Source organism: Pinus tabuliformis, chromosome 9 (assembly GCF_031772625.1).
Source record: "Pinus tabuliformis cultivar Carrire ecotype Pingquan chromosome 9, CPIR1, whole genome shotgun sequence".
NCBI lineage: Eukaryota > Viridiplantae > Streptophyta > Pinopsida > Pinales > Pinaceae > Pinus > Pinus tabuliformis.
In genome coordinates, this window is record NC_142307.1 from 1,454,871,752 (window position 1) to 1,454,886,033 (window position 14,282).

At 40.1% G+C, this 14,282-nt stretch overlaps 1 protein-coding gene across 1 annotated transcript in view; it reads right to left on the minus strand.

Moving 5' to 3' along the window:
* The window catches only part of LOC149154063 (insulin-degrading enzyme-like 1, peroxisomal), a 474,120-nt gene that overhangs the window by 305,601 nt on the left and 154,237 nt on the right, over nt 1-14,282 (minus strand). The window contains exons 11-12 of the mRNA XM_089445838.1: nt 5,569-5,661; nt 5,165-5,250 (exon numbers count right to left, since the gene is read on the minus strand). Of these exons, the coding sequence (XP_089301964.1) occupies nt 5,165-5,250; nt 5,569-5,661 (179 nt within the window). The remainder of the gene's footprint in view (nt 1-5,164; nt 5,251-5,568; nt 5,662-14,282) is intronic.

Below are 14,282 nucleotides of genomic sequence, written 5' to 3' on the forward strand. Positions count from 1 at the left end.
TACAGTATCAACACATACAGATCATCAACTGAAAGTTAACAAACACACAAGTGACACCATTGTTTTTGGACTAATGTCCCCAGTGAAGAAATTTCAGCCCCCACTCCGGTTATCAGTTTTTCTTATCACTCCATGCATTTAGTTTTAAATCCAAGCATGATAAAAATTCTAAAATCTGGAAATGACAATATTTTTCTGAAAACACAAATTTAGAGATTTCACCACTGTTGATATTGCAGAAATAAAACACAGCAAAATTATGACAGCCACACAGAAAATAACACAGTGATTTTTGGTCAATGTGACCCTGGAAAAATCCCTGACAACTCTTGGGGAAAACTAGTTTGAGAGCTCTTCTTTATTTCTGAAAATGCTTTTACAGAGAAACTGAAATACACAGTAAAAATTCTAGCACCCACAAATTACAACTTATCTCGATTTCTGTGCTTACATTCCACCTTGAAAATCGTGCAAATTAGCAAACAGCAAAAACAGAAATTTTTCCAGCATTAAATGTTGTACGACCTGTCTTGAAAAACATGCCCAAAACGGATTGTACAGACCATACAGATTTCAACAGTACGACTGCCTCGAAATTTGTGCCCAAATCTGCCTCAAAATCCTTGCCCTTGCTGCTGTCCCTCTTCCTCGATTTATGTGCCTTGCCCCTGTTGTACAGTTTTGCCTTGGGATGCATGCCAATAAATGTTGTTTCCCAGATTCGCTAAAATGTCTTCTTGCTGCTCTCCTTCACTTCCTCACTACTCAAAAATTTTCTCCTTGCTCTCTCTTCTCTTTCTCTCAAATGCTCATGAAAGAATGAATTGATCTTTTCACTTCTCTTCTCCTTTTACTCTCTATATCATCTTTTGGGTTACCCTAAGATCTAATGGCTGAGATTCATTTAGACCAAGGGATGAGAATAAATGTGCATTTAATTCTCACTTTCTATTTTTTTAACTCACCCGCTTAAATAAAGACCCACTTATCCTTTTATTTCCATAGTCACTTTTTCACTTTCTAATTCTTTATTGACTTTAATAAAGTCACCTTTAAATTAGAAAGTCATTTGGACACACATCCTCTTGGTGATCTCTTCCTCTCCACTTGTCTTTGGGTTTTGGTCGGAGGAGAGATCTAAAGAGGATACGCTGCCCTAGAGGATGCCCTAGATCCTAACGCTAACATGGAGGAGATTTTAACGCAATGAAGGAAGCCTACATAACGCAACAAGGAGAGATCTAATTGCTAGTCTAAAAGAGAAGCCCTATGCTGCGCTATACATAGCTCTATGGAGAGCCCTACGCTACCCTATACACAGCGCTATTGGAGAGCCCTAAGCTGCCCTATACGCAGCTCTATGGAGAGGCCTATGCTGCCCTACAGCCCTATGGAGAAGCTCTATGTTGCCCTAACTGTAGTCATCCAAGTGATATAAAGGAAGACTATTCAAGCATGCCCCAATTACAGCCATGGAGGAAGGAAGGTCTGAAAGCGGCTTGTATGACATGGAGAAGAGTGTTGAAGGGTATACGTTGAAGTCTGTCCAGCAAGGCAGCATATGTTAGGACTGTGTTGATAATAGTACAGTCACTTGGATGGAGAAAACAGTGATGATACATTGAAGCAGCATGATGTTGCAAGCAGCAGATATATTGCAGCAGCATGTTGATGAATGTTGCAGCATGATGGGTACAGCGATGAAGTGTATCATAGCATAATGAGGGGCAGCACAATGGTGAGGTACAGCAATATGATATAGCAAGTTCATAGTGCTGCTAGTATAACACATTGGGACAACAGCATGATACTTAGTGCAGCAAGTACAACTAGCATGCCAGGGATAGCAAGCATGCTAGGGACAACAAGCATGCTCGGGACAACAAGCAAGCAAGGGACAGCAAGCTAGCTAGGTGCAGCAAACACATAGGTCAGTATGGCAACATGGTGCAGCAATGGCACATGATGCAGTACAGTGATGGGTACCGTCATGATTGATGAAGCATGATGAGATGCAGCATTGTGATGATGGGTGCAGCACGATGATAGGTGAAGGAGTCACCTTGGAGAATCAGTTGAAGCAGCATGTCTTCAACTGATCTCATGTATCATCTTCTTAGAGATGATCTATGCTCTCATCTAGATAAGTCAAAGTGTTGACTTCAGTTGTAAATGTACTCTCTCTCTCTCTCTCTCTCTCTCTCTCTCTCTCTGTTGAACTATTGAAGAACATATAAGAAGAATTGATCAATGGTTTGCCCACATTGGGGTTTGTCACTGGCTAACGCCACATCTTGTGTCCTCTTGTCTTGGCTTGTCTTCTGCGATTTATGTTTATGTTCTATCTACAATTTACTTTAATGTTGATGTGATTGTTAATCTAGAAAAGATATTGAGCTAACTATGAAAATTGAAATAAATTGCTCTAAGCATAAAACATACCTAAACTTAACAATTGAGGTATCCTCCTCATGGATCATTACCTTGCTACAGGGGCCCACAGTATTTAGTAACAGGATGCATCAGTGTCAGTTGATGAGTGACAGTGGTAGACTAGTAGCAGTCAGGTGTTGAGGAGAGCAGTGCAGTGTTGGCAGCGATGGAGAGTCAACAGTAGCACAGATTATTCAGTAGATAGTGTTGTGGCTAGTAGCAGTCAAGACTCAAGAGGCAAATGCAGCAGAAACAGTTGATTCAGTATTTAGGATGCTTCTCAATTGCAGTAGTTGTAGTAGCAACAACAACAGATGAGAAAGAGTTGCAGTGTAGGTGCAGAGTTGGCAACAATAAGGCAGTGTCAGCGGCAACATAGATGCAAAATCAGAGTTGCGCAGTGGTAGGTGGGCATTGTAGCCAGACATCGGCAGCGTGACAGGGGTGATACAGAGAGAGCGCATTGTAGCAGCAATGGTGCAGCACTAGAACACCTTTCTCACTAAGAGGGAGTATTAGTTTTTGTGGAGAGGCTAAAACACAGGAGTTCTCCATAACCCAGAAATCGTTTCTGGAAATTCCACCTAGAAGTGTCTCAATTAGATTATTAACCTATTTTTAAATGTTTCCCAAGTCTAAACTTAGTTAAACTGGTCAATTTATTAGTATTAATTGAGATAAGGTGTGAATCGTTTAGAAACTCACACGAATCAACCCAGTTATGATCTTGGCCCTTGATTAAGTTTTAATCTTCGTCGTTGGAGGTCCAACAGAAAATTATAAGAAGAAATCGATGGGTAGATGGAGAATACACAAAGATTGATTTCCTTGGACAGTTCAATTTTCCAGAGGTAATAGCCAGAAGAGTTCGAGCCAGAGAGGGAAGCAGAGACAAAGAGGGGCAGGGACAGTGAAGTCGGAGGAAGGATTTTCCAGATCGGTGAGTACATTGCAAAGAGGCCAAAATTTCTCTAGGAAGTTGTGCAGAAGCTTTAGAGGGCAGTTCGATTTTGCTGGGGAGAAGCTGGTTATCAGTTCCAGAGACCAGAAGACATTTCTAAAGTGTCGAAGAGACAATTTCTTAGTCAGCAGCAAGCAAGACAACTTGATTTGCAAAAGTTTCGAGCTTAAGCATTTTGGGGACTGCGCAAAGCTAGGCAGACGGCTTGCTTTTCAGAGGAAGTCAAGTGTCGGGATTGCTTGGAGTGAGGATAGTTTCCCTCAAAAAAAAATTGCCAGTGTTTTCTCTACAAGATAGCCAGTATTCAGCATCCAAGTTATACTCATATTATTTCACAGTTGCATAATAATATAAAACCCTCAACTACTGCACCGGTTTTCCCAAGTTGGGTTTTTCCGAGGACATTTGTCCAAAACTAATTGTGTCAATTTTTATGTGTGTGCTAGAATATTTCTCAATTTCCAGCGCTATTATTTTTTTCCTCAGTTTTATTTGTGAAGGTTGCAGTGTGGTTTATTCGATATTTGTCGTAGCAAATAAATTGTTAATTAGTTAACAATTACAAGAATTAATCCCAGTGGCTGCAATACGATTTCCAGTGGTGAAATTTTCACAATTAAAAGTATTGCCACCATCACCTAAGCAACAACTTCCCTCATTTTAGTGAAGGACGAGTTTAGCACAAGGGAGGCTTTCTTGGTAGGACTTAGGATTCCTACTGCAAGACACAATCAAGTCTAAGGTCTCATAAATAACTACCCAAATCACTACTAATGGAAATGCATCAAGCACATTAAAGCTTAGGTGATCAACCACAGTGAATTTCAGATTTGGTTTATTCTAAGGTTGATCTGGCGGATGTACCTATTGTGTGTTGAAACACAATATTTGGATGGATATGCTAGTCTGGAAAAATGAGCTAAGCATATAGGAGTAAGAGACATCAAAGGGGCTCTTGTATGTGGAGAATGCAGGTCATCATATTTAGAATGTGAATAATGGAAGGATGATCACTGCTGAATGTCTGGAAATATGCGTCGTAGGAGAAAAAATATCTCCTAGAGTTACCCATGTGTATGGATGGGTTACAAGCTCAAAACATAGGCAAAGAAGAATGTTTTGTGCTTTCATCTTCTGGTAAATTTCACCACTCTATAAGGTATGCTTAATCAAGTCTTGGGATGAAGACACAAGGCTTTAAACAATACTGTTGCATCAAAAAAAGGATCAATCCATCCTCAGCGTATTCTTTTCGGATATAAGTTTTGCTTTGAGTAATGTTGAAATTGGTAAGTTGATTATTCCATGCAATGACCGGTGTGATTTGGGTAACAATATGGTACCCTTTTAATTTGTCTTTCTTGATCTTCATTCTTGTAAACTTTTCATCTGTTACTTTTGTTCATTTCTCAATGAAAATAATACCTCATCAATGATGACAATTTGAGTTTTAACTTTGATTGGTTCTAAATAATATACTACAATAATTCTGATTCAAAAGAATGAACTTGTTCCAGTAAAAACATTACAGTATTCAGAATGCCATAACCGAGAGCGCTCATAGGTATTTTTCTTGTTATTCAAGCCCTGCATATCTGACACAAGCAAGTTTTGGAAAAACAAATAGGAAAAAACAAACTAGTGGAGCGAACATCACTGTTCATCAAAAAAATGATCATATATTTCTTTTCCAGCAGATACGAACAATTGACTTAAAAAGTAAACACGTAAAGCAGAGTTCAAGAGATATGAACTTTTTCAAAGTCAAACCTCATCAAAGATCCATTCAGCAATACCGCTTTTCCTTAAAATGTGAAGGTACTGGAATGTATGCTCAACTATCTCTTCCATATGCTCTGCAATATAAATAACGACGAGGGGAAATTATGTGTGCAGTTGATCTAAGCATGAAACCAAAACAACCAAAAGAAAGGCAGCAGAAGAACAGGTCTCTCTCTCCAGTTGTAAAAGAATTTGAATAATGTGAGTTTTGATGTGATCATAGAAATCAGAAATCAAGAATCTGCTCATGCACTGCTCTTTGAGATATTAGAATTTTATAATCAATATTTTGAATAGAGGGGAAAATTAAGTTTCCATACTGCACACTGCATAAGTAACAACAAAACTCTAAATCACTGGTGAGAACTATTTGAATGAAAAATGGTTTTCACCTTGCCCAGCATCAGTAAGTTCGATCCGTACTTCAAATAATGCGTATTCAAATCTACTCTCTATCTCCCCTGCAGCCAAGCTGCTTGCCCAACCTGTACAACTTCAAACATTTATATGTTTCCAACAATTTTATGAAGACTATGGTCAAAATCTAATTGCTTGAAAAATAAATCCTATGTGTGAGAATATAATGGTATAGCTGGGGCAATATCTCTTCACGCACAGAGACACAAGCAATTGCAGTCAAAAAACAGAACCTTCAAGTCATACATCATAAAAAAGTCTCAACAGAAATCACAAGAAAAACTGAAAGGTTAAAATAACAGGACATATAAACAGCCTAGTTGTAAAAGTCCAATCCCCCACACCTGCAAACTTGGATATAAAAGTTGAAAATGGAGTCAGAAGGTTAGCATATGCAATGCATGCCTGATCAATCAAAGAAATGCAATACATGGGCTGAACACTGAATAACAGACAGTCCACCACATCTATAGGGAGAGGAGAGCCATAAGGCTAGTTCAGACCTCTCTATGCAGACCCATCCTCCAAAGCTCAATGCCATGTAGCCATCAAATACTCCTCCAAGAAACCTCCCAGCCCCAGGGTCATATATTTATGTGCAGAAGACATCTAACCATCATAGTGCATCAAAGTCCCAACTCCCTTACCAATAAGGTAAGAAATTAAAAATCAGGATGTTGCTATACTGTGCATCTCTTCCATTAGTTAGATTTCCATAACCAGTAATGCAACAAGCAATATATAAATTCCTGGGCAATTTGACTAGATCAATCATAAAGGAACACACACATATGTAGAGCAGACACATGAGCCAAGTAGCTACTATTTCACTAGCTACTTGCCCATGTGAAAAGTATAGAGCTCACCATGATATTCCATGTGAACAATGCGTTACAAATCAAAAGGACCCTTGGACATTTCTTACTACAGCTAACAAAAATGAAAATGTTGAATGGTACCAAAATATAACAATAAATAATGCATATAAACATCAACAAGCTACCAGCCATATAACAAGCAATTGAAATAGACAAGAAATATACCCTAAACAACATGCTAGAAGTTGATGTTTGTAGCTCAAGCAGGTACTACTGCACAGGTCTAAGTGTCTAGACATGCAGAAGTTGCTCAATTGACCCTTAACCTTAGCAATTACTTTAATTATTATAGTCATTGACATTTATAAGAAAAAGTGAGTTGATTTAATGAAATGCAAAGGTTATTTGCATTAGTGAATTAGATGAATCTCAATCGTTGATCTCAAGTGATGCTAAGATCTAATCTCAATTGTTAATCACTTTGGACATTAGGGTTGTGGTTTCGGTCAACAACTCAAGCTTATAAAAAGAAGGCTAAGCTAAGGGAGAAGACACATCTTGAGCACAAGACACAATTAGATAGTGAGATCTGTAATATCTCGATTCAATATTTTCGTTAAAGTCACAGGGATTTTATTTTGGCAATATTATTCCAAAAATACATTCAAACACACCGTAAAATTTGTAGAATTTAATATGATAAATATTGCAAGCAATTTAGTTAGATGTGCAATAAAGCCCAGAAATACGAGAAATAACCAGAAATACTGCAACAATAGCTAAACTCAGCTTTATTATATTAATTGGAATAAGGCTTTACATGCCAATACAAACTGGAAACTAGCACAGACATAATAAATGCGGCCTCTAAAATATTTGTTGTAATGCTGAACATGGCCTCCCAAATCTGAACTGAAAATAATGCCCAAATTGGTGATCTAGATGATCCCCACTCCAATCCACAGATCTGCTCCAGATCTGCTCACATCTTATGCTGATGACACTCTGTGAGCTTTCTGACTGAAACCTCCTCAATAGTGGGTTGGGTTTTCGTCCAACTCACATAAAGAAACCCAAGGGTTTTCGTCCTGGCGATTACTTAAGCTGAGAACCACATTCCCAAACCTCTCCAAACAGAAAATACTTCAATCCAAGATGTCCCAAATGATTTGTTTCCCCTCCTTTTAAACACTTATGGATAGCTCTCCAACCTTCTAGAAGCACATTTGTTTTATTATTTTATTTCCCTTCTAGAATCCTCTCCTTTTAAGTGACTCTTTTTATTTTATTTTAAGTCACTTTTGTTGGAAACACTGAGAGGGGGGTGAATCAGTATTTCTCTTCAATTAGTTAATTTTTATTTTTCAAATCATTAATTAACATCAGATCAAAACATAAATCAACACCATTCAACAATGCACAGTATCAAAGACAGTAAAAAAAAATTTTAGGTGGAAACCCTTTCGGGAGAAAAACCACCGAACGCTTCTTGATATATGTCTTTTCAAGATTACATCAATGGAAAGCTCCAACTTCCAAGATCCTCCAGCCACAACTGGAAGGAGGCTCCAACCCCCTAATTTATCAGCTACAACTAAAAGGATGCTCCAACGCCCTAGTTTACCGGCTCAAACATGAAGGAGGCTCCAATGCCCTGGTTTACAGGCTCCAACTTGAAGGATGCTCCAACATTGTGTTTACCAACTCTCACTAGAAGGATGCTCCAACGCCCTGCACAGGTTCCAATCTGCCCTAGCACCACCCTGCCGCCCTAAAGTGTTCTCAGGGTTCGACCTGAAAGAGACTCCACACTCCTGCCTTGCACCACCCTACTCCCATAACATACTCACTCACATCTATCTCCACTTCAAAGGGTTGTTGCAAGTTTGGTAATAGCATAATTGGAACTTGATTGATCCTCTTCTTTAGCTCCTCAAAGGCCCTTTGTTGGTCGTCTCCCCACTTGAAATTCTTGCCACTCATTGTTATAGCGCGGAGGGGTTTTGCTACCGCTGAAAACAAGGACATGAACTTCCTCAGGTATTATGTTGCTCCAACGAAACTCCTAATCTCAGAAACATTAGTAGGCATTGGCCATTTCATGATGGCCTCCATCTTGGCAAGATCTATCTTCAACTCTCCTCCACCTATCACAAACCCCAAATACACCAAAGACTATTGTGCAAACTCACACTTATTGAGATTTGTTAGCAGTTGGTGCTTCTTTAATGTCTCCAGCACCTGCATCAAATGTGAGATGTGCTCCTCCCAGGTAGCACTATATACCAGTATATCATCCAAATAGACAATAATAAATGAATCTATAATAGGGCGCAATATATCATTCACTAACCTCGTAAATGTAGTTGGTGCATTGCATAGGCCAAATGGCATGACTAACCACTCATACAAACCTTGCCTAGTTTTGAAGGCAGCCTTCCAAGTATCTTCCTCTCTGACTCAAACTTGGTGATATCCAGACTTTAAGTCCAGCTTGGTGAAGTATTTTGCTTGCTACAATTGATCCAACCATATCATCTATTTTGGGCACAATGGTGATGGGTGACCCACATGGTGATGTACTCGGTTAAATGACACAATGTTCTAGTAGCTGCTACAACTATTTCTTCACCTCACTTGCTTCTATAACAAACTACTTGTACATCCCAATGTTTGGCAATGAGAAGTCTGACAATAGTTGGATCCCATGCTCCACTTCCCTCTTGGACGGTAGCCCTTTAAGCTCTTGTAACACATCTATGTATGCTTATAGCAACTCTTCCAATAGCTCTTTTTATTTCTTAGTACACCGTTCTAGGGATGCCTTTGCTCTCATTGACTCTTCTACAGACTGATTTTCTCTTAAAAGCAATAAAACATAATCCTTTCTAGAACTAATCAATTTTTTGGCTTGGTTGGCACTTACTAGCGAAATTTTCGACTTGCCTTTGTGCGTGTTGATGGTGAACGATTTTCCATCCATGATGAGTTAGTACTAGTTGCCTCTCCTCGTGAAGATTGCGTCCAGCATATACATGTAGGGACTTTCGAACACCACTTCACATACATCAAGGGGAACTACATCTAGTTCTACTTCATCAATAAAATTAGCACTAATAGCAAATCTAATTTGCACTATTTTGTTACCTTTATCTCTACATCCTTATTTACCCATCCCAATGGATATGGGCTTGGATGGTCATGAACTCCTAATCCCAATTTGTTGACCAGCTCTACTACAATGATATTCGCCTACGATCCTGAGTCAAACAAACCATCATTCTTGGTCTTTTTAACTTGCATCTTTATATGGAAGAGCTTGGTTTGTTCGTTCTCTTCTTGTTGTTGAAGGCTACTCAGATTCACCTCCTTCTGTACTGATGTATAGACGATCTTCCCATCTGCATCTGAGTTGCTTTCAACCTGGTTGCTCGAATCAGTGGCCATGAGATTCTTCTTCTTATTATTATCTTTCATTTTTTTCTTCAGGTTAAGCTATGGATGCAACTTCCAACACTTCTCCTTTGTATAACCAACAATGTTATAGTGCTTATAGTTGTCGTTGGGGTCATTGCACTAGTGCGATATGGTTGTTTTCTTTTCATATTTTCCTCCTTTCCACTTCTTCTTCCCCTCCTTAGAATCATCTCGGTGCTCCTTCTGCTTCAATCCACTTGATTTCCCTTTCTTTTGGCCTATGTTCTCTAGGTTTTGTGCTTGTACACAAGCCTTGTGCACTAATCTAAGCTTGAACAACATCACTTGTTGTTAGTTTTTTAAGATGGAGTTTGGAGTAGCATTGGATAGGTGTTCTAGTCTCTTAAGTGTTAAAGAGGCTAAGGAACACGAGACCTCCAATACCCAGAAATTGTTTTGTGAGATATGACTCTAAAATACCTTAATTAAATTAATTGACCGGATAATTAAATATTTCCTAAGTCTAACTTAGGAAAACTGGTTAATTAAAGTGTATTAATTAAGGAAATCGACTTTTGCTCTAGAGACTTCTCAAAAGTGATTTGATGAAGTCTAAGATGATCTGAGCCATCTATCACGATTAGATCTCGGTCATTGGTGATCCAGCGAGAGAATTATAAGAGCAAGTTGAAGGGGCTTGAAGAAGACACATCAAAGAAGCAAGAGAGCAGGGCAATGTGAATTTCCCAATGCGCAGTATTCAGCAAGGGAAGAGTTCAAGCCAGCAAAGCATCAGTGAGAGGGTTCAACAGAAATTGGAGAGAGATTACCAGGGGAGATTTTCACATATTTTTAGAGTCAGAAGGAAGGTTGATTTCTTCTGCAGGAAGGTCGTGCCAAGGGTGTGAGTTCTCCAATGCACAAATTTGGGTAGCAAATCACTTTCCCAGTTGTTGGGACTCAATTCTGAAGGGCAGAGCAAGTTGTCTAGTGCGAATGCAGGATCAGCAGAATCTCAGTTTCCAGCGAGTGCATATTTCCCACAGCAGCATTTTCTGTGCACATTTACTGGAGGAGGCTGACTTTGATTTTGCAAGGGAACCAATAGTTTCCAAGTTGATCTGCCAATTGGAGTGGTGGAGAAATTTTTCGAAGCTTGGCCAATGTTTGGCAAGCATATCTATGTACTATCTAATTTGTTGAAGATAATAAAATATAAACCCTCATATGCTGCATCGATTTTCCCATCAGGGTTTTTCCAGGGACATTAGTCCAAAAACAATGGTGCCATTTTCATTTGTGTGCATCTATTTCTCAGTTCCTAATTTATTTCTGCAACATTTATTTTATTGTGAAGATTGCAGCAGTGAACTATTCATTATTTGTTGTTAATTAAATAACAAAAGACAACTAAATTGGATCAGTTAGAAGAATAATTTCTAGTTTATTGCAATCATGGATTTTTCACATGGTATCAGAGCGTAGTTGATCAAATCTGAGGCTCAGGGGTGAGAGAAAGCAAATAGTACAGTTTCAAAGGGAGATCTGAAGCACTAGCTTCTAGATCTGTGCAAGCCAGCCAAGGGTGCAAATAACAGAGGAGCAAAAAATCGATTTCCAGATCCAGGAAGAAAAGTTTGATTTTGCTCCAGATCTGTGGCAGCAGGCAGTGCTATTGTCGAGGAGAAATTCCGGTGAGCAGATTAGTCAGTTCGTAGAACAGATCTGGGCATAAAAGATTTTCAGCAGGGGTTTGCAGTTGTTGATTTGCACTGGGAAGGAAGAGAAAGCACACAAAGGGAATTACAAGTAAATTCTCAGAGGGTTTCTAGTTTTTCCAGCTAGGAAGAGGAGAACGAATTTCTAGCAACAGGAGGGCCGCATAGACTAGCTAGTCCAACCAGTGCGAATTCTAGGGTCAATAGTGTGAGCTACCCAGAAGGAATAGCAGGCAATGCGAGTTCCAAGAAAAACACCGGAGGCTAGTGCAAGAATAGATATATCATAGCAGGAACAGACTTGTTCATTCCACGAGGAGTGCGAGTAGCAAAGGAGACTAGATCTAATTGCCAAAAGGAGAAAGTGAGTTCTAGTACATTGACCTCCAGCACATTTGAGTTTCGTAGGGATGGCCACAACAGGAGTCAGGGGCTCAGGACAGACTTGATAGAGCCTTTAACTTTGGCATATGGAAGGTTAGGATGACATTCGTGTTTGATGAGTATGAACTAAAGGAGTATGCGGAGAGCACCGTTGTTGTACCGACAGATCCTCAACAACAGGCAACCTAAAAGAAGGAGATGGCCAAAGTCAAGAGGATAATCCTAGATGGGGTTCAAGATCACATTGTCCTGCATGTTGCAACATTTAATACTGCAAACGAAATGTGGGATGCCGTCGTAAAGTTGTATGAGAATCCATCAAAGAATCGGAAAATGATTCTCAAGGAGAAGTTGAGGACCACAAAGATGAAAAAGGGAGAAAGCGTTCCATTTTATCTCATTAGAATTCAAATGGTCAGAGATGAAGTTGCGACGGTGGAATAGAAGCCACAAGACAGTGAGCTAGTGCAAACAACTCTCAACAATTTCACCAAGGAGTGATGTACTTTCGTCCAAGTTATTTCTGGGCGAGATACACTACCTGGTCAGGATCTTCTATTGAGTGACTTCACTCAGGAAGAGTTGAGGCTCAGTCTTGCAGAAGGTACTATTAGTAGCAGCAACAAGGGACCGAAGGAGGAGGAGGATCAGAAGAACGGAGCCCTTGCAAGTAAGGGAAAGGCGAAGAAGGGTCCTAGTCAAGGACAAGGCTCAATGGGAGGAAAGAAGAAGAAGAAAGACCTGTCGAAGGTCAAGTGCTTCGCATGTGGTGAATTTGCTCAATATGTTTCCCAGCGTCCAAAGAGGAAGAAGGACCAAACGAGGGAGCAGACAGCATCTACGGCAGAGATTGATGAGTTGCAAGCCAGCTTAGATGAGTTTGCACTAATAGTTGTAATACCTCCAAGTGGAGGAGCTTGATACCTTAGCGTTTCAAGTTGGGCAGGGTCCATGACAGATGCAGCAAGGAGATCAGTTAGATCAGTTCCAATTGTTTCAACATGATCATCACCTTTGCTACAACGGCCCACAGTATCATAGTAGCAAGTTCAGTGTCAACAGGTTGCAGTCACATGACAGTTGCAGAGCTAGTTGCAGTCAATACACGTGAGATAGTTGCAGAGCTAGTTGTAGTTACTAGTGACATAGGCAGTGCAAATTTCCCAGTTGTTGTATGTAGGTGAAGTTCTAGCTAGAGAGATTTCCCAGTGGGAGATCAAGACTCAGGGGGGAGTCTACCTTCAAAGGAAGCAACCCTATGGAAGCTTGATCTGAAAGATCTGAAAGATCAATTCACAATTGTTGTGATAGTTGTAGCGCAGGTGCAATACAATGTAGTGGCAGCAATGCAGAGGTTTCAGTGGTGTGAGATCAGAGGATGATTTAGCTACATAATGTGACAAGTGAATCAGAGTATGTGCAGTAGCATGGTGGACAATGAGAGTTTGTTGTATCACAGTTGTCAGACACTAGCAGCGTGATTGGTCCAACTACAGAAGGTTGTTGAAGAGAGAACATGTTCCTCGCTAAGACGGAGTGTTAGTTTTTGAAGATGAAGTTTGGAGTAGCATCGGACAAGTGTTCTAGTCTTTGAAGTGTCTTAGAGGCTAAGGAACACGAGATCTCTAAAACCCATAAATTATTTTTGTCATGTCCCTTTTCAAACACATTTGTAACAGGGTGTTGCTACACAATTTTGCACAATTTTGGCTAAGCAAGAGAACCCATCATTTTCGACTTAGTGACTTAGTGACTTAGGAGGCAATTTGACTTTATTTGGTTGCTAGTGGAATGTGGGGGCCACCCACATGGGATTTCGAATTGGCCCATTCGAATAGCTTGGAGGGAAAGTCAAATAGGTGGATGAAGGGGCCCACATGAGGCTAGGGAGGCCCAAGGAGTTATAAGGAGGAAGCAGCTCTCATTTTGGATTCATTCTTACACCTTGCAATCAAAATTACTTTATTGTTCACTCTGCTGTTTAGCTGAGTCAATCGGTTGTTCAGCGACGAATCTCTCAAGCGGGAGATTCAACCTCTACTTCGGGGACCATCCGTGCTCGCCCTAGACAGGCAGTTCCATAAGTATTTCAAGAGTTTCGGGAGTGTGTTACAGCACTACCATTCAGCCACAATAGGGAGTGCGTATTTATGGCTAGCTAGAGAATACACAAGGGGATTTTGGAGCTATCAGTGATCAAGCATTTGTCGGGAGAGTTAGAGGATTGGGAGAGCAACAAAGGACCAACCTTTCTTGCGAGTTTGGAGCCAGCAGAGCCATCATCCCAACAGTGTGATTTATAGTTACATGGGCCTGCGCAGAGAGTCGTCATTAGGCTCATGTGGGAGTTGG